The sequence below is a fragment of the Poecilia reticulata genome, chromosome 13 (assembly GCF_904066995.2).
Source record: "Poecilia reticulata chromosome 13, P_reticulata-male-v2, whole genome shotgun sequence".
In the NCBI taxonomy this organism is placed as follows: domain Eukaryota; kingdom Metazoa; phylum Chordata; class Actinopteri; order Cyprinodontiformes; family Poeciliidae; genus Poecilia; species Poecilia reticulata.
Window position 1 is genome coordinate 12,669,321 of NC_088842.1, and position 19,903 is coordinate 12,689,223.

General features: G+C 38.9%; 1 protein-coding gene across 1 annotated transcript; it reads left to right on the forward strand.

Annotated features, from left to right (window-relative positions):
• The first annotated feature begins 106 nt into the window (after positions 1 to 106).
• Positions 107 to 15,072, forward strand: ppp2r1bb (protein phosphatase 2, regulatory subunit A, beta b). Its single transcript, XM_008425692.3, has 15 exons — positions 107 to 265; positions 925 to 1,015; positions 1,095 to 1,195; positions 2,243 to 2,475; positions 2,628 to 2,775; positions 2,878 to 3,033; positions 4,117 to 4,231; positions 4,299 to 4,369; positions 6,716 to 6,850; positions 7,903 to 8,076; positions 8,226 to 8,286; positions 12,830 to 12,984; positions 13,082 to 13,224; positions 13,335 to 13,426; positions 13,544 to 15,072. Exons 1-15 carry the CDS (start codon positions 188 to 190, stop codon positions 13,558 to 13,560), a joined length of 1,770 nt encoding a protein of 589 aa, XP_008423914.1. The 5' UTR covers positions 107 to 187; the 3' UTR covers positions 13,561 to 15,072.
• The last annotated feature ends 4,831 nt before the right edge of the window (positions 15,073 to 19,903 follow it).

Here is a 19,903-nt window from a genome sequence, read left to right on the forward strand (position 1 = left end):
ATTCAAATGTATTTACTTGTATTCTGAATGGCTGAATCTAAATAATGCCGCTTCTCAGTGGTACCTTGAAGGCATCATAACAGCAGAGACCGAGGAGGCAGCTCCTTGCAGCGGTTGATCTTGCGCAGAAACCCCGTAGTGCCGCCCTGAACAGCAGCGCCATTCGGTAACTGCAATAGTATCCAAAATGGCAGGAGCTGATGGAGACGACTCTCTTTACCCTATCGCCGTCCTTATTGATGAGCTTCGAAATGAAGACGTCCAGGTTGTATTATTAATTGACGAAATCTATTGTTCGTATTGTGTAAAGTAAAAATAACGCATTTTTTAAATCGGGCCCTATATTCCTGGCTAGCTTGTTAGCAAATATGCTAACTATCGTCCAAGTTGAGGCCTGTCGGGAATTTTCTGCCGGGCGTACCCTGGCCGGACAACCTTGTTTTTGTTGGTAGCTGAGGCAAGATTTCTCCTTCTAGAGAAACTATTAACGTCGGTCTGCCTTAGTGGGCGCTAAGATTTATGAATATAGTTACTTGTTTTGTTGCAATGGTTTGAAAACCCGAAGCAGGTCATTGAATCCACTGCTAGCATTATTGCATCGTTAGCATCTTGTACCAAATGACTGACATAACAGTTAGCATTCCCAGTGAAATACTGACAATAGCCTCTGTTTACAGCCGAGGTATTTTAAGTTCCGCATTTTTAGTGTTCAACTTATCTTTTATTGATTATTTGAACGATGATTTGCTTTAAATAATTGCCTACAGTCATGAAGATGCATCGAATCAACATAAACAGTAATACACTTCTGTCGTTTTCTATGATGATTTTGAACAGAAGGGATTTATACTCCAATAGTTGTGAACCCATTATTAATCGATCTCCTGTTTTATTTGTTTTATTTGTAATTTTTTTTTCCCACAGTTGCGGCTGAACAGCATCAAGAAGCTGTCTACTATTGCTTTAGCTCTTGGCGTAGAAAGGACTCGCACTGAACTCCTTCCCTTCCTTACAGGTAACATGCTTGTTAATAAATTACAAGGTTATTGAGTCGTCTTATTGTTTTCTCACTTAACCATTCTACCAACTTCCAGACACCATCTATGATGAAGATGAGGTGCTTTTGGCATTGGCAGAGCAGCTTGGCAATTTCACTATGTTGGTGGGAGGACCGGAGTATGTCCACTGTCTCCTGGTACGTTTAGATCTGTTCAGATGACACAAAACTTTATTTCGAAGTGGCTTGTGAAATGTAGCTGTTCTGATTTGAAAATGCAGTAGAGAGAAGTCAGTTCCCTCTTAGCTTGGTGAAGTAGGGAGGATTTATGTTAGACTGGTCCAAATAGTTAATTGGAAAGCAAATTTGTCAATTTAAACCAACTCATAAAAATATTATTTTTTTATTTATAAAAATTTTTGCTCGGTGAGTTTGCCTAAAAAGTCTGTTTTTCTTCCAAAATATTACTTGGAGTATGAATAAAGTCATTTTGATAAAAATATTAGATTTGAGTACAATAAAGCTTAAGGATTTACAAGTGTCCCTAATCTTGTTCTATATATTTGAAATTAGAAAAAGAGCAGGGAAGCTGTTGGTTGGTGTGCATAAATAGACTGAAAATGGAAGTTCTTAATTTTTATTAATTTAATAATAGTTTTTTTTTTTTTTTTTTTTTTAAAGACCATATTTGTCATTGTTTGTCCTGTTAAAGAAAAAATCTGGTTCCAATCTTTGTCTGGTTGCTTGTTGCATCTCAGTTTTAAAAAAATATACACCCTTCTGATATTCAGAGCCTGGAAAACAAATTTACTTCAATATAAACCTGCCAGTCTTCTTCATAATAAGAAGACCTTATTTCATAGTTGTCTGTCCTTTGTTGCTGCTCAGTTAATGGTTACCTTGGATTAGAAAAGATAATATTTTTGCTGTTATTGTGAATAAGAATGAATCGTCCTGTGTTGCAAACATCATGCTCCAACGCTTGCAAACCCCAAAACTTGACAGAAACGTCTGGATTGCAACTCTTTATTATGCTACTAATCATATTTCAAAACTCGATTTAATGTTATTGTGTACTGGGGAGGCCATAAGGGATAATTTTTCTAAATGTATAAATGTACCTTTTTGTCTATAAAATCTTTTGCAGCTTAAATGTTTCTGACAGTGACTGTTGTTTTTTTGTTTTGATAAAGTCTGACACAGAAGCCTACCCTCCTCTAACCTCAATCTGTTTTTGATGCACAGCCCCCTCTGGAAAGCCTCGCTACAGTCGAAGAGACGGTAGTCAGAGACAAAGCTGTGGAATCCCTGCGGAAGATCTCACAGGAGCACTCTCCAGTTGACCTGGAAGTTCACTTTGAGCCTTTGGTGAAGCGGCTGGCCAGCGGTGACTGGTTCACCTCTCGCACGTCGGCTTGCGGCCTCTTTAGCGTGTGTTATCCTCGTGTCTCCAGCACGGTCAAGGCCGAGATTCGTCAGTAAGTAACGACTTAAGAGAGCGAACCCATTCTTTAGTTTGAGGCGCTCCGTTTTTTTCAGTGTGATTCATACTTCACTGTCTCTTGCAGAGCTCTATGCTTGGGTGTGTTGTAAGGATTGCTGCTAAACGAAGTGTTGTGTTTATCACCAGGCATTTTCGCACCTTGTGCTCCGATGACACACCGATGGTGCGTCGCGCTGCAGCATCTAAACTCGGGGAGTTTGCCAAAGTTCTGGAACTGGAATATGTAAAAACCGACATTATTCCTCTTTTCACTGCTCTGGCGTCTGATGAGCAGGTATGAGCAAGTTTGCTGTTTATTAGTTTCGTGAGCAACATTCACGGTTCTGTTTGCGTGTTTTGCTAAATGACCTAGCTGACCTTATTGTCTCTCCATTAGGACTCGGTTCGGCTGCTTGCAGTGGAGGCGTGTGTCAGCATCGCCACTCTCCTGCCTCAGGAGGACCTAGAGACTCTGGTGATGCCAACGCTGCGTCAAGCCGCCGAAGACAAATCCTGGCGGGTTCGCTACATGGTGGCTGATAAATTCTCTGAGGTAAGTTAAAGACTTCTTTCACTATTATTCTGTTTTAAGTGTGCTTATTTGTTCTATTGCACTGATTGTCCATATTTTATATTTCTGTGATCTAGTTAAAACAATGATCTTTGTCTGATCTCCTCAGTAAAGCAGATTATTGGCAGAATTTTGCTGGAATTGTTTTTACAATATTCCAATTTATTTTAATGTATATATTGTGAACAAAAATGCATGTTTCTTCTGAGTTCATTTTTTTTTTATGGTGGCAGCAAAATAATCTGTTGTTTCAATTTAGGTCATTTTGCAGCTATGAACAGTTTGTCAGAAAATATGCAACCACAGTTTGAATTAGATGTTTACAACTCTTCAGAGTGGGAGTTCGCATGCCTTTTTTTCTGATGTTTTGCCCGAGTATCGTATATTAAACTCTACAACCTAATACAAAGGTTTCTTTGAATAAAACTGTGTTTTTGTGTCTCTCAATCTGAAAAATCCAAAAACATCATATTGAACGGCTAGTCAGTGAAACGCCGGTGTGCTTTAAAATTAGTGACCAAAATCTATTCATAAGTACCCTCATGTGTAAATGGAGTCCTCTCATGCTGCTGTTCTCATCACCACAACTCTAGATAAATGAAGGCTATTTCTGTTTTATAAATCGATAAAACCTGACAGATCACAAACATGTTTTGAACTGAGATCAAGGTTCTGTTTAGTTTCCAAAGTTGAAAGTGCAGGTACAAACTTGCACAAAAATATGGGCGTAGCCTTTTTTTTTCCTTCCTCATTTCTCATGTCGAGAGGCTTATAACTGAACATTAGTAATTATATATATATATATATATATATATATATAAAAATGTTTTTATTGAAGCAAAAGTTGTTATAAATGCAATTTAAAAAAACCCCTGAAATCTTAGGATACTGCATGTGTCGCCATCCTCCAAGAATATGTTTTTTTTTTTTTTTTTTTTTTTTCATTTTTACCAACTGAATGCTGTTGTATCTGATTTTTGTAATTTTCATCTGGAATAATTATTCTAAAAAGAAATATGTTGGTTAATAAAGATGTTTGTTTTTGTTTTTTCCCTTCCAATGTAGCTGCAAAAAGCTGTAGGCCCAGAGATCACAAAGAACGACCTGGTCCCAGCTTTCCAGAACCTCCTGAAGGACTGTGAAGCCGAGGTCCGCGCTGCCGCTGCCAACAAAGTTAAAGGTGAAATAAATTGGCCTGAACTATTTCAGCGTCCCGTCCTGCATTCTTAATTTGTTTTGTTGTGCAGAGTTCTGTGAGAATCTTCCAGAAGATAATCGTGAGCAGATCATCATGAGTCACATTCTGCCCTGTGTCAAGGTAAGGAGATTTTCTCATTTTGCATTTCTGTGGGTTCAGCTCCCACCGTCACAAAAGACCGTCACGGTTCTGTTTGTGTGTTTTGCTAAATGACCAAGCTGACATTTAGCTTGGTCATTTGCTGTGAGTGCTGGAGCATGAGTTTAGCTGCTGATGAGGTTTATCTATTTTACTGTCTTCCTTAAGGCTTTTATGTAGACATGTGATGCTCTCACAGTAACTTCATTTATATGTTAAGACTGTTTAAGATGTTAAAATTTTAAGACATTTTCTCTGTTTTGTATTTCTGTTCTGGCTGGTTTTACTTTTTATAGTGAGAATTTTTCCACCTCATAAAAGTAAACCCACCCAGGTTTAGTTTGATGAATCTCTGCTGACCTAATAATTTGATTGCATTTCACCTATTAATGGGATTTGTGATGTATTACATCCTAAAAGTACCATGTTTGTTTTATCCAGAGTTAATTGATTTAAATATGTCAAACTGGTGCTGACTAATAAAGTTATTATGTATCAAGGAATATGAAAAAACGATAACAATAACAAAGTGAAGCTTTAAAAGGCATGTGGCCTGTGGCCTTTCAACCAGTAGCTACCATCAGATGAAGAGACTACAACTAGTATAGTAAATGTTTTTGCATTATTTTATTTTTGAATTAAAACGTTTTTGCACTCTTAAATATATTTGTTGCATTAGTCAGTTAACGGCAATGAATTGCTGAACTGAGAATGTTGACTGTCCTTGATTGCCACTTGTTTTACTCCTCAGAGGATATACAGTTACAAATCTTCTCAGGAAATCATTAAGTTGTTGTCTGGAAGTATTTATTTCCACATTTAGGACAAAGGCTTAACCTTTCACTTAACCAGTTGACTTGTTAGTTGGTTTAATGTACTACCTAGTATTTGGTTAATGTAATTCACTTCTATTGAGTTTACTTATTTAGTGCTGATTCACAGCAAATTACATCACAAAGCACTAAAGACAAACAGATGTATTATCAGATTTATCCAATTTTCCACACAGATTCTTATTTAATTACACGCATCCCAATTTCATCCTGGTTATTAAATAATATAATTTATAATGTTGAGGTACTCATTTCATTTCAGCTGTGTGTAAATATCACCTGGTCATTAGACAGTTTCCTGCCTTTTCAAGCGGATCCAAATACAACACGGCTTTGTGTAATATTCTTCAGTTCTCTGTAGATCAGACATCCAGTTAACTTGATAAACATCTTTTTTCCACAATTCTCTCTATTAGACAAAAATAATGTTAATCTTAACCTCTGAAGCAACCAATCAGACTCGGGCATTACTCTGAGCTGGAGAACAAAGTTCATATTGCTTGGTTAATTTTTGACTTTAGGTCTCAGTGATATCTGTCTTTTAGAGTAATGTAGTTTTTACTTATTTTTACAGCAACTTCATAATTGTTCTATGGTGCACCTGAAATATCAAGATGTTGGAAATGACTAGAGATCATTTTATTGTTTTATTTAATTTTTTTGATGACGATGATTCGGTTGGTTGTGAGCTGCTATATTTCTCACACTCCATATTCAAAATATAGTTTATACATTTTAAGGTAGATTTTAAGCTCTTTGTATTAAAAATGTGTTTATTATTTGGCTATTGGCCTCTTAATAAATTACATGACATTCCAGGAAAGTGCGACACATTAATTTCCAAGAGTCACAGTATTTTAAAGGTGATTGCAAACTCTAAATGCAGCAGAATTTTCAATTACTAAAAGACTGTATCATTTTATTTGTAGAGTTAAGTGAGACGTGGTGGGGAAGACACTGCATGTGTACTTCTCAATTTCATAATTTGACCAGTAGATGGCACTATTGCTTTTTTTGTGTTTAAAGAAAGCCATACGTCATTTAAAAAAATCTATCATTTCTACAACTCTAAAACTTGATAAAGTTTATGGAAATCAGTGACAATAAAATTATCAGATTATAGAGATGAATTTTGGTATAAAAAAAAAATCAAAATCACAAAAAACGGAACACCTGCTCTGTTTATCTTGTCAACATGTCAACAGTGAAACTGAACGGGTGGCAACACACTCGTGCGTTTTCTCAGAAAACTATAAACGAATGCCATCTCAAGCCTGTATTACCTGAACATTCAACACTCATTCCTGGAAACCGTTTCTTTATGCTATTATTATAAAATATCTTGTATAGCAGTTCCTTTTTTGGTGACTGTTTTTTTTTTTTTCCTTCTTTCTTTTTCTTTAGTCTGATTCATAGCAATGGAGTTGATTGTTTCCTGTCTGCTCTGCTCTGTTTGTTCTGATCTTTGTCTCCTGTGTGTCCTGTCCCTGACCAGGAACTGGTTTCAGACACCAACCAGCATGTGAAGTCTGCTCTGGCCTCTGTCATTATGGGTCTTTCCACCATTCTGGGCAAGGACAACACAATAGAGCACTTACTGCCTCTCTTCCTGACTCAGCTGAAAGACGAGGTGACCAAAATTTGACACTTAAAATCATGAGCACCAGGTTTTTTGGTTTGGTTATTGTTTGTTTGTTTATTTTGTTTTTTGTTTTTTTTTCTTGTATATCTGGCTCAGGTTTTTGAAGTTCTTGAAGCTTTTAGCACAATATGTTAAATTTGAGGCATCATTTGTGTGTTTCTAAAGTAATCCACCTAGGCAAAACCACCAGATGTACCTGACTGCCGCCTGGATGGGTAGGAGGATGATTCATGTGGTTGGCAGCCAAACTGAGACCTTCTAATTGGGGACTAGCTGTGTCTAAGAGGGGACGGGAATACTAGGAAAATCTGGATAAAGTTTAACCAGAAAGTCTCCCGCTTAATGTGTTTGACAGTAAAGATTTGAAACATTTAAAAAAGAAAAGTAATTTCACCGAAACTCAGCTAAGCATCTCCTATTGTTTGTGTTCCAGTGTTTGACTTTAAAGATGTTTGTTCTGTCGAACAAAGTACTTTTCACTCTCCAATGAGTATATATTTGTTTTGCAGCAGCCGAGGCCGAGTTAAAAAATGTTGTTTTGTTTAAATGAATAATCCAGAACAAAAACTCCAGCTCACGTTCTCTTGAATGATCCCACCAATTTGAAAACGGTTTTGCATATTGAAATTAGCGAAGAGTTTGTTCACAAGGACATGTAAATGTTTTGGAGGTTCTTCGGCTCATATTAATCCTATTTAAAGATGGCCCATTTTCCTCAAAGCACCAACCATCACTGTCTAATTATATTACAGTCCAGACTGACGGCTTTGACTTGCAAATTTCACTTGGTGGTGGATTTATCAGAACTGTGCTAAACTGAGCATTGAGCACAAACTACCTTCAAGTTTTGTTACTACGTTTTCTCCGGTGTGCTTCTCTCTCTCTTATTTTACCACCATGACTGGAAGTTTGGAGGTTTTGTTTAGTCATTTATTGTCCATCAGGTTCACTTTGGTGCAAGACTGCACAATTATTTTGAGGAAGAAGGCGTAAGAGTTCAACGTGGGCTCCACATTTTACCGTCTCCTTTTCCATTTCAGTGCCCCGAGGTCCGTCTCAACATCATCTCCAACCTGGACTGTGTGAACGAGGTGATTGGCATACGCCAGCTGTCCCAGTCGCTGCTGCCGGCCATCGTGGAGCTCGCCGAGGACGCAAAGTGGAGGGTCCGCCTGGCCATCATCGAGTACATGCCTTTGTTGGCAGGACAGCTGGTGAGTCACGTGGTCGGATATCATGCGAACGGTCTTGTGTGTGAACGGAAATATTAGCAGTTTGTAAACAAAACATGTTAGCGGAGCCAGATTTGGCAGGAGGTGTTGAAAAAAGTCGGGTCTCATTTTGCTTGCTCTCGTCTCCTCAGGGGGTGGAGTTCTTTGATGAGAAGCTCAACACTCTTTGCATGGCCTGGCTCATTGATCACGGTAAGGCTCTTCAGCAGCTTTAAGACATTTCCTCAGGAGTCGGATCCAGCGAGGCCGTCATAATGCGACGTTTGAAGTTTTGGAGTTTCTCTGACGCAGATGCAGCTCGTATCTGCTGGGTTACATGACAGGCCTTCTGTTTCCATACAGACAGTATATGATTAGCACACCAGTGAACTTTGGAGCTCAGGAATGAGACTGAGGAATGTTAGGAGTGAGATAATAGCGAGTCGGAGGAAGGATGACATGTGGCACTTTGAAGCTCTTTGCTTTATTGTACATGTAAAGGAGCTGTAACTGTGCTATATTCTGCAGCTACAAAAGAATTGTATTGGAGGGACAGCAGTTGTGAAGCTGTTTTTGTCAATGTTACGTCGCTAAACAATATAATGTTTTAATACTTCCTGTATACATCGACAGAAAAGCTTGTGTTCTTAAAAACCAAGATTTTTCAGGCTTAACAATTACATTATACATCATTTAAAAGATTTTTCTGACATTTAGTTTCACATTTATGCTCTCCATTTCACTATAAAATTAACAAATCTGTTATAGGGAAAAATAAAACATCCATAGTAAAAAAATTTTAACTAGTGTAGGCAAACTGATCATTTGTAGAATCATATTTTGAATAAAATTCAACTTTCAATTATTAGGCATCTATTAACGACTCTTGATTATTAAACCACCAGTCTACCAATATCTACCAGATTTTGTATAAATATTTTGTCCACAGTCTTTTTCACATGATGCCCCTGATTTAGCATCGGGTTTTATCTCATGGGGTGATTCTGTAACTTTATCTGGTGATGCCATTGTTTTACTGATTTGGATAAATGCTGGGATGCTTTCTAGAAATCACCTGGTTGTGTTGGATTTTATCCACCTACAGGAAAACTAAAGAAATGTAGCTGCAGACTAGGATGTTTCCGCCATCATGTCTAACTCTGGGAATGCTGTTTCTGTGGTGACCTGCTGTGTTGTTTTTGAGCCAAACAAACTTGTTGGAATTGTGGCCCAAATGTTTACATCCAGTTTCATCAAACCCAAATAAATGATGCTTCAGGGTTCTAGGGCCTTCATGTTTTCTTTGGAGGAAATGGATTCTGTTTTGCAACTCAACTACTGTGTGTGGACAATACAGGGGGTTGTTGTTGTTGGCAGGAATAGCGCAGGCCTCTTTCCTGACAAGTTTCCATTTTGTTCTTTTGAAATAGTTTTTGAAAATCACGCAGCTTCTGGTACTGGTGTGTGTTTTTTCTTTAACTGCTGATGAAGGTCTATACATTGCCGTAGTATGTGCATGTATAATGGCGTGGACTTTGGTTTGCAGCCTTTTCCTGACTGATGCCTTTCATACAATAAGTCAGAGGTTCCCAAACTGTAGGGGGCGCCCCCTGGGGGGGACGCCGTGCCATTGCAGGGGGGGTGCTGGAAGCCGTCTGGATGAAAAAAAAAAACGAACGCTGTATGCGCTGGGTTTTTACCTTAGAATGGCCAACTCTGTTATTCCTCTGTCAATTTGATACTGTAGGGGCTTCCACATTTCCCTTATCTGTGTCCTCTGTCACTTTTATCAGCAGTTAAAACTGTTTAATCCGTTAACATGTGGTAACCTGTTTTTCCGAGCTGCCTTTAAACGCAACATGAGCGCTACGACGCTCGCGCTGGATTTACACCTGCGCAGCAGTGAAGTAGACCTGCTGCTTCTGTACAGAGCTACGCAGGTGTGTTAGAATCATGGCAGCAAAACACAAAGAACTTTTCACTGTTTTTCCCCCAAACTAACCGACTGTTGAGTGAAGCTGTTGGATGCAGGTAAAGTTAGCTAAAAGATGACTAGCTAATATCAATACATCACCTTAAGCTCAACAAGTAGCTTATAGGCTACCGATGTTGTTGTCTATGTTCAACTACGTACGTTAATTTTGCGCGCCCCCTCCCCACCCTTTCTTAGAGACAGGGAGTCTCTAAGAATCCTCTCTCTCTCTCACCCCCACCCCTCACACGCGTCGTTCAACCAGCCAGCCATTTATAATTTATGGGGGGGGCAGAAAATGTTTGTAAATCACTGGGGGGCGCAGGAGAAAAAGTTTGGGAACCACTGCAATAAGTTGTTTTTTTTTTACCCTTTTTTTGCAAACGATGGCTTTAAACTCAAGGATGCAAGTAAGAAAATGTCAGAAATGTTCTACTAAGGCAGCTGAACTTGATTTTAGGTTAATCAGATGAATCATAAATTCTGGCATGTGGGTCATTAGTAGTTTCCACCCATTGATTACACCAAGTTATTTCAAGTGTGCTCAAGTTTACTTAGGTAAATTAGATTATGTCTGATTATTATCTGTCAGCAGGGTGTTGCTTGTTCATACTTTTTTTTTCTTTCTTTCTTTTTTATCAGGGGTATTAGAGGTTTTATAAGAGCCTACTTATCAAACCAGAGATTAGATTACTTGAATAATTGAGTAATATGAAGTCTGAGGAGAAAATGTGTAATGAGTTGGTTTGGAGCAATTTCACAGAAATTTGTCATCTTAATCCCTAAAGAAAAGCTGATTTGTAGTGTCAACTCTTACACAGCACTTTAGATATAAAATGGCAACATGTGGTTATGAAATGGGGGTACACCTCAACAAAGAAGCAGTCAAAGAAAAAAAAAAAACCCAACAACCCAGTCGGGTCACTGTCGGCTCCCCCGTCACTGCTTGTTATGTCTGTTCTGCGGTGCAGCCGCCTGCACTCGAAACACTGGAGGAGCCGCCGCACAACACACCCTGCTGAGCCTTGGAACTTCTATATCTAACACGAAGCGTTCGCTGTGTATGCGGTGTTCTCTTGACACCGAGTTTTCCAATTAGAGAGGCAGATACTCGCCGTTGAGGACAAAGGGCCAGCTGGGTTACATCATTGGAATGCTGCTGGTGTGAGTTTCTATGTGTGAACGGCTCGGGTTAGGGCTGTGCCACCCTTACATAAGCCTTTCAAAGAACAGGACTACAGACTTGAATGCACAGCTTCTCTCATACACACTCGACTAAAAAGATAACACCTTGTATTTATTTTTAAGACGGCCTATTTCTGCCATGATAGTTTTTTGGCATTTTGTTCTAAAATTGACTCGGCGGCGCGTTGAACCCACTCTGGCAATGCATTACTTTGTTCTGTTCTTCTTACTTGGGGTTATTGCGTAATTGTATGAGCTAAAGGACAGCTGAGACATTTACAAGTGGTTTGTTTTAAAATGTCATGAAGATATTTGCTGGCTCTTTGGGTGGATGATCATCCAGGTTTTGGTTTTTTAGCTAAATGTCTTCTGAATGTCTAAGGAGGTCAAGGAGTTGATGCTTGAAGCATATTTGTATGCTTCAAGCATACAAATATGCTTGTATGCTTGAAGCATACAAGCATATTTTGAGTTTATCTTTGGTCACTGATAAACTTATTTTAACTGACATTAATATGATTACTATTAGAAATTACTGATCAAGCATTTGTGCTTGTATCACAAGCACAAATGCTTGTGATACAAGCACAATTTGCGATTCTGTCTTTTTAGCAGCAGTGATTTACAACGTTCACAGTATTCCTCTGTCTTGCTGCGAGTAGCGATGAAGTATTTGGCAGAAGAGACGACGATGAGGACAAAGGCTGATCTCAAAAGCATCAAACTGAGTGACCTCACCCACAGCTGCAACATGTTCAGCCATCTTGTGTTCAAAAGTAAAGTTGTAAAGTTTGCTTCTAATACCAACTTCTTTAAATACGAGGTGATCGACTTTATAAAAAAATATACATTATAGCTAACCACCATCAAGCAGTCTAGGAATGCATTCACACCAGCCCTTTTTATTCTGCTTTAGTCAAAATCTAGTTTGTCGGCTGGAATGTCCGGTTTGCTTCAGCAGGTGTCAATTGAGCGGTGATCAAAAAAGCAAACTCTGGTCCGCCAAAAACCTAGTTCAGTTGAAGTGAACTCTGGTGCAGTTCAAATGCATATATGAATATCAAGGTAATTGGTGACCGCTCAAAAAGCAGGAAGCGGATAATAGTGCAGGACATGCTGTGTGAATACAACCAAAACAAGGTGTGAGTCTAGAACTAGGAGGTGAAATGGCTTGTGGTCTTTTGCCAAAGATATAAGAGAAATCCTACAACCGCTAAAATCTGCCGCCACTCCGTCTTTATAGAGAAGGAAGTTGCGTTCAGTGTCGTCTTTGTGTCGTTTCTTTCAGTGGTTCACAGCTGACAGATCTCTATAGAACATGATTTCCTTTTCATCAAAACAGATTTGAGCTAGCTTCATCTTCACTACATCTGAGTGGTTGGGTACGATGCGTTCACTCATTGGAAGAAGGATCGGATTTTAGTGGTTAAGCTAAACTGTGCGGTTCTGGTCACTTTGTACCCTTTGCTGCATTTCCAGCTCCGATGCGTAAACCTGAAAGGCCTCAAGGTTTGGTCTGCCTCAGCCAGGCTCTGTAAAAACCTGCAGAGAAACAACATGTGTAATCAGTCATCGGCATAATTTGACCGTGTTTTTCAGTGTACGCCATCCGTGAAGCGGCCACCAGTAACCTCACCAAGCTTGTTGAGAAGTTCGGAGCCGAGTGGGCCCAGAACACCATCGTCCCCAAAGTCCTGGGCATGGCCAACGACCCCAATTACCTCCACAGGATGACCACGCTGTTCTGCATCAACGTGAGCAAACGCCCGTTTTTCCATTTACCGTGGATACAGGGGCTGCTTTAGTTTCTCTTTCAAATCCTAACTTGTCGCCCTCCACTTGGTTCGTAAGGCTTTGTCTGAGGCTTGTGGTCAGGAGATTACCACCAAGCAGATGCTCCCAGTGGTCCTCAAGATGTCCAACGACCAGGTGGCCAACGTCCGTTTCAACGTAGCAAAGTCACTTCAGAAGATCGGACCGGTCCTGGACAGCAAGTATGTTTGGTGGTTGTTTGCTTTTTTCTCCCCAGACCAGAACAGGGTTCTTCTAAAGTGGAGAACCTGGTTTGATGAATTAAACTGACATTCTCTGGGTTTACTTCCAGTGCCCTTCAAACAGAAGTGAAGCCAGTGCTGGAGAAACTGGCCTCTGACTCGGACATGGATGTTAAGTACTTTGCCCAGGAGGCTATTAGTGGTGAGCATTTTTCTCCTCTTACTGCGGAACAACTTGGACATTCATTTTATTTGCTTTACTTTGAGTCTTTAACAACATTTTTTTTTCTTTCTCTCCCCCCTTTCTCTCTCTTTGCAGTTTTGGCACTAGCATAACCAACCCCATCACGGCTAATCCAGAAAACCTCCCCGAAACAAAAATACACCCAGGTTTAGAATATATTTATTGATGTTCAGAACCAACTGATTGATGTATAGAAAAGCTGTTAACAATTGTTTTATCTCCTCCCCCACCCCTCAAGTTTTGTTTTGGTTTAGTTTTATTTTTTATTTGTTCAATGATAGTCTATGTCCAAACTAGCACAGGCTTCTTTACCGTTTGCTGTACATGGGCGCTTTTATCCAGGCAAAGTGATGATTAAAGTTGAATTAAGTTGTGCATGCTGACAAATGTCCTGGTGTACTTGCTAAGCATTGCTAACCATACATCATCCCCCTTCCTCCCCCCTCAGTCTGCTGTCATACTTCAGCATTCTGCGTCTGTGCTTGCTGCCCAGCACTGTGCTTGCTTTCTGTGCTGCTGCACTTTTCCCTCCAGTGCTGGACGGAAACTTCGAGCTGCAGATGGTGAAACCTGCTCTCTGTGTGTCTGTCGAGGCCCCAGCTCCGGTCGCACTCCAGACCAGACGTGTTTCTTCTTCAATGTTTTACAGAACAATCATCCAAAACAACCACCCTGGTGGAATATAGATATCTATATACGGGTGTGTACTACTGCATGTACTCTGATGAACCTTCTCTATGGTTGCACGTCCTTATCAGTCTCACAGTGTTCCATCTACCAGACGAAGGTGTCGCTCTGCACTGTTTGTTCCCTGCAGTAACACAGATTGAATTGGTCAAATTAACACATTGCCCCATCATGTAACAGGGACCAACCCATATTTAGCATGATGCTCATAATGATCCCCCCCCCCTTTTTTTTTTTTTTTTTGATGTTTTGTAGGCAAGTGAGGTTTATCGTCATATCTGTTGACAGAATTGCTCATTTAGAAGAAACTTTTTTTTTATTTTTATTTTTTATGCCTGGATAAACCGCTTTGCTCTGGAAATTTTTTTTTAAAAAGACGCCATTCTTTTCAGTATTTTGTTGCACGGTAAAACTAAATTGTTGACAGCTATCATGGCAAACAGAAAACCACGGCTGTTTTAACGCCAATCAGTTTTTTTGTTGTTTTTTTTTCTTTAAAGCCAAGCCAGGTCCTCCGCTCAGCATGAGGTCAGAAAGCAGTAGGTAAGAGGACTTATTGCTTAGAAACCTCGACGAGATGGAGAACAAACGAGTGCATGCTTTCAAAGACGGCTTGTAGGGGCTGCTTATGTACGTAAAGCTGCATAATGTTTTATTATGGGGTGGGTGGTGGCGTGGTTAGAGGGCGGGTTGAATAAACGTCGGTCTGTGTTAATAAAAGAAACTTTTGTCTTTCTCTGAACTGCTCCCTCCTTTTTGTTGCCTCCCTCCCCCCCTCATTCTCTTGAGTAAACCTTAATTGTCGATTGTCCTGTATCACAAAGTCTGTGCTCTGATTTTTACTTTGAATTCTCTTCACAGTTGGGAAGCTGTACTACTGTATCTTGATCCAAATAAAGTAACAAACAAGCTGTGTACCCTTTGGTTTCTAATTTCCTTGCCAGCTTGCTGCAAATAAACAAGGTTTATTTTTAAGTTTGCCTCAGCAGATGTTGCAGTTTCGCTGCACATCTTACCTACCTCGATCCATAAAGCCACTCGCACCGAGAAGTGAAACCGAAGCAACGCATCCGCAGAGATTTGTCACGTTTTATTACATCACGACTAAATACGAATGCATTATTTCGGAAATTGCATGTCAAGGTTCAGTAAAGTAGTTTATAGTTGTGAAATGGATGTTTCAGGACATTTCACAAATCGGTTGCTGTGCGTTTGTGTTTAGCCACACTGTGTTTGGAGGACTACCTATTGCTGCAGTGACAGCTGAGTAGGTATGAGTCTCTGCTTTGCACGTGTTGAGAATTGTCTTTTTTCATGGGTAAGCACACCCTGGTGAAAAAAAAGTATACTTTAGTAGTACATTTCAAACAATTTGTGAAAGTACACTTTAAGTATACTAAGTATTAAGTGTACTACCTATAAGTATATCTGAAGTATACTTGTACCAATTTCGAAATTAGAACTTTAAACACGCTTAAACATAATTGTACCAAAATACACTTTTAATATTTTAAAAGTATAAGTGAACAAAATATATATTTGCCCAAGTGTAAATATACACTTTCTCAAGTATATTTAAAATATATCTTGTGCATATTTTAAAAAATATGCTCAAAATAGAATTTTTTTAAATTCACTTAACACTACTTTAGATTATTGTTTTCAGTAGGTTTTAAATTACATCTCAGTGTACATTTTAGGCTAATAAAGTATGCCTTAATTTTCTTTATTTAACCAGGTGAACCCAGTTGAGATCCAGATCTCATTTTCAAGAGGGACCTGGGCAGAAGTCTGCAACACGCAGGAACCCGATTACAAAATAAAACTAATACTTGTGCAGAAGTATGTGCGTTTAATGTAATATGTAGGCATACTTTATAAGTACCTAAAAAGTATGAATTTTTAAGTGCCTTAATAATCTTTTAATATTTATTAAAATTGCATACAATAAAAAAAATTATAATCATGATGTAATGTTTAAAAAAGTACCCAATCCATTTTCAGATGTGTGATGTAAAACCTTATAATCAACGGCATTCGGTCCAGTTCACACTCCAGACCAGATGGTGGCGGTATTTCACGCTTTCATTTATTTAAAAAACGCCACTAAGAGAAGAAAAAAAGAACGCAGAGAAAATAACAGACGCTGTTCAAATTCGCCATTTTTACTCGCATAATATTGCCTTAAAAGTAGAGAGGGCCTTGACAATAGTTACTAATTTTGGTAAATTCAAGCTGGTGAAGTCATAGTCCGAGTTAGACGACAACACAACGGGACAACAACCGATAGAAATGAAATGTGTGTCACAAAAGGAGCCCGTGGGGACGAAGGCTGCTAACGTGTTGCTAGCTGGTGGTAAGTTTGCTTATTAATTATCTTCATATATAACTTATGTTGGTTTCATAAATAATTATTTTATCAATTTTATTGTGACTTGTATGATTATTACTATAGCAATCATTCAGCTTCATGTTATAACTGCTTGGAGGCTGTTTGTTGCGACTTAAACTTTAATTCATAAACTAACCAGGTTTTAATTAAGCTTGATAAGACAGAGAGAATTTGATATTGTGAGGTTGTTGTTCTAACTCGTTCATCAATGTTTTTATCTTCAACATATGTTTGCAGTCTAACTAAGCAAATGAAGATGAAAGAAGAAGCCAGAGAAATTAGGTGTTAGAAAACCTAAAGACTTTCTGTCTCAGAAGAGGCTCTGACTCCACCAGATCACCAACCAGCTCTGAGGATGAACCTCCACATTGTCTTCATGATGTAAGTTTGTTTTTTCAATGAGGAGCTAGCTACATTTTCAACAACAAAAACTGCTGTGTTACCAACACCAAGTGCTTAATAAACATGATTTGGTTTAACTGGACATAATTTATAACTGGACATAATTTATTCTCCTTGTTAATCTAACATTTCTCTTTCATACACTTTATTTGTTGTTGGCTTTCAGGGCCCTGTGATGGACTAGTGACCTGTCCAGGGTGAACCCTGCCTCTCATCTGATGGCTGCTGGAAATGGGCACCACCAGCCCCCGTCACCACCCTGCAAGGATCAGTGTGTTCAGATCATGGATGGAAAGATTTTAAGGTAGTTTCTTTCCTTAAGTCCACACTTAAAACAGCTTCATAGCTAATGCCAACATCAACTGATTCTATGACATTGCTGACTATTTTTTTCTACTTCTAACACAAACAGGCAAAGACGACACCCAGAAATGTTTTTCCACCCCAGGCATCCGGTCCCAATCATCTATCAGTTCTGATGATGTCACATACATGGCGAGTCCACAACATCTTAAAATTGTATTATTTTTTTATTTGCCATTTTTCTTTCTTCTTTAAAATACAAATACTTTTTCTGTTTAATTGCTCTATTGTTCTTTTTCGCTGGTTCCTGTAAGGTGCAGTGAACGGGAATGTTCTGTCGTTGATCCTCAGTCATGTTTTATTGTCACACTTACATTTTCATGTTCATGTGTTCACTTTTGATGTGTAAACTGATCATTTATGTAAAGTTCATAAAATTGTGAGTAAAATTGGACAATTTTAAAATGTCAGTAATAAAACACAATATTTGAATTACCTTGGGCATCTTGTGTAATTAATCTTTCCATGTAATTGTAGCCTAAAAAATGTAAGTACTGTAGTGTAGTTATGCATGTCATGTACAAAGTATGAGTAATTAAAATTGTACTTTATTAACAATAGCAGTAAATCAAAAATAAAAAGTGTAATTTAAATACATTACTTGCGCATATTAGTAGTATATTTAAAATATATTAAAAGTACATTAATATAATTCTATGACAGAATTAGTACACTCAATATAAAAATGAAGCTGTTGAATATTACATTTAAAAGTATACTTTAAGTACAACTTGAAGTTGTTCCAAAAAAGTATGGTGAAGTATACTAAAAGTTGTAATTTTATACAGCTTAAGTACTACTAAAGTACACTAAGTACAAAATTAGTTGTTCCAAAATAGTACAGTTTAAGTACATCAAAGTATGTTAAAATTTAGTATACTAAAGCATACATTTTTTTTTAACTTGGGCAAATTTATTGTCAGTTGGCTGGACGAAGTTCATATATTTCTGTGGAAATAATGATCTTAAATTCCATTCATAATGTTCTTACAAAACGTCTCGAGTTGGGGAGTCGGGGGGGACTTGTAAAACCATGCCATGTAAAATGTAAAATTTTACATGCCATGTAAAATGAACTTTTTTTTTTTTGTAGCTTCACATTATATTCCCTTATGAAAAACCTACCTGGGGTTTTGCCTTGATTCTTTCATGCATGTTTGAGAAATCCTTTAATCTCCCGTGGCAACCGTTCAGTTGTGCAAAACATTTGGGGGACTTTGAGGATGAAGCTCCTCCTCAGAGCTGCAGCTTCCAATCTTCTCAGCTTCTGCCTCACAAAGCGCCCCACCCCTGCGACTCCAGCCATTCAGCTCCTGCAGACTAGCCGAGAGCAATTAGCAAACACCAAATAATTAGCTGATGCTGCTGAATTGCTTATACAAGCCACTTCTCAGTGCAACGCTTGTGAAAACGTCTTTTATGGGCTAATAGAGGAGCGATGTGATGACTTCCTGAAGAGCAAGAGTTTCTTAAAGAGACAGAGGCCCAATTTCTAGCTGTTAAATTGTGAAGTCATATTTGGTATGTACAGCATTTTTATAACCACTGCAGGTAAAATATTTACTTGATTGAACTATAAAATGGCATTATGTGGCTGGGAAACACGTAATACTGCCTGTAACCTTTTTTGGATTTTCCCTGTGAGAGCTGAATAAACCTGAATATGTGCAATGTTAAGCTGTCAGTTATCATTTATTTAGGGGAGCTTAGGTTATTTAAAGCAGGCGATCTGCTTTAAAAAACATGTAAATAAGTGAAATGTCTAAAACGAGGCTGGAATGATGCTGTTTTAAAAATTCTGCTCACTTGGCTTCATGTTTTTAATCCTGTTTCCTCACAGGAACAGCCCAAATTTCTTGTGTTTTTTTCCTTTTTAAGGACAGTAAACAGATTTGTAAAACCGAACTGAAAGAACATTGAACCCTCTGCTTTTCAGCTTGGCGTGTGTCCTTCTCGATAATTAGTCCCACATGTTCCCCACTCTGTGTTTGCTCAGATCTGCTCTGGTCGGTAGCTCCTGAGGAGATGAAAGTGCGGCTCCTCTGGTCGGCTTTGCCCTCAGAGGAGCTTGCCGAGCAGGACTCCGGACACCTGACCCTCACCGCTGCTGGGGTACGGCGCCGTGCAGAACGAGGGCTGGGCCCCAAGTCATTCTGTTTGGGGAGGAAATATGTTTGGATTCTTTTTTTTTTTAAACAACAATGCCAGGGGGGGATTTTGAAGCCAGATTTGAGCTGTTGAGTTTTGCAGAAGCAGATTTAAGATGCGCCATCCGTTCAGTTAGCTCCAAAGGAGCAGCTGACGGAGAGGATTAGGGCGATAAATCACATGGCAGAGGCCTTTATGAGAACCTCAACTTTGCTCTCTTTAATCTCCTCAAAATCTCCCATCAGCCCTTGCTGGTGCCTTGAGCTTTCCCAGTCCTCCACACAGCTCTCTGACTGTATACCTCATTGCTGGGGTTTAGTGTGCACTGCCACAGAGTTCTTTGGGTTTTTTTTTTTTTTTTTTGCTTTTTGTCACACTCAAATGGTTTTGATTGATGAACATAAAGTGCAGTTTTTAATTGGTGGGGGAGGAAAAATAGCCCC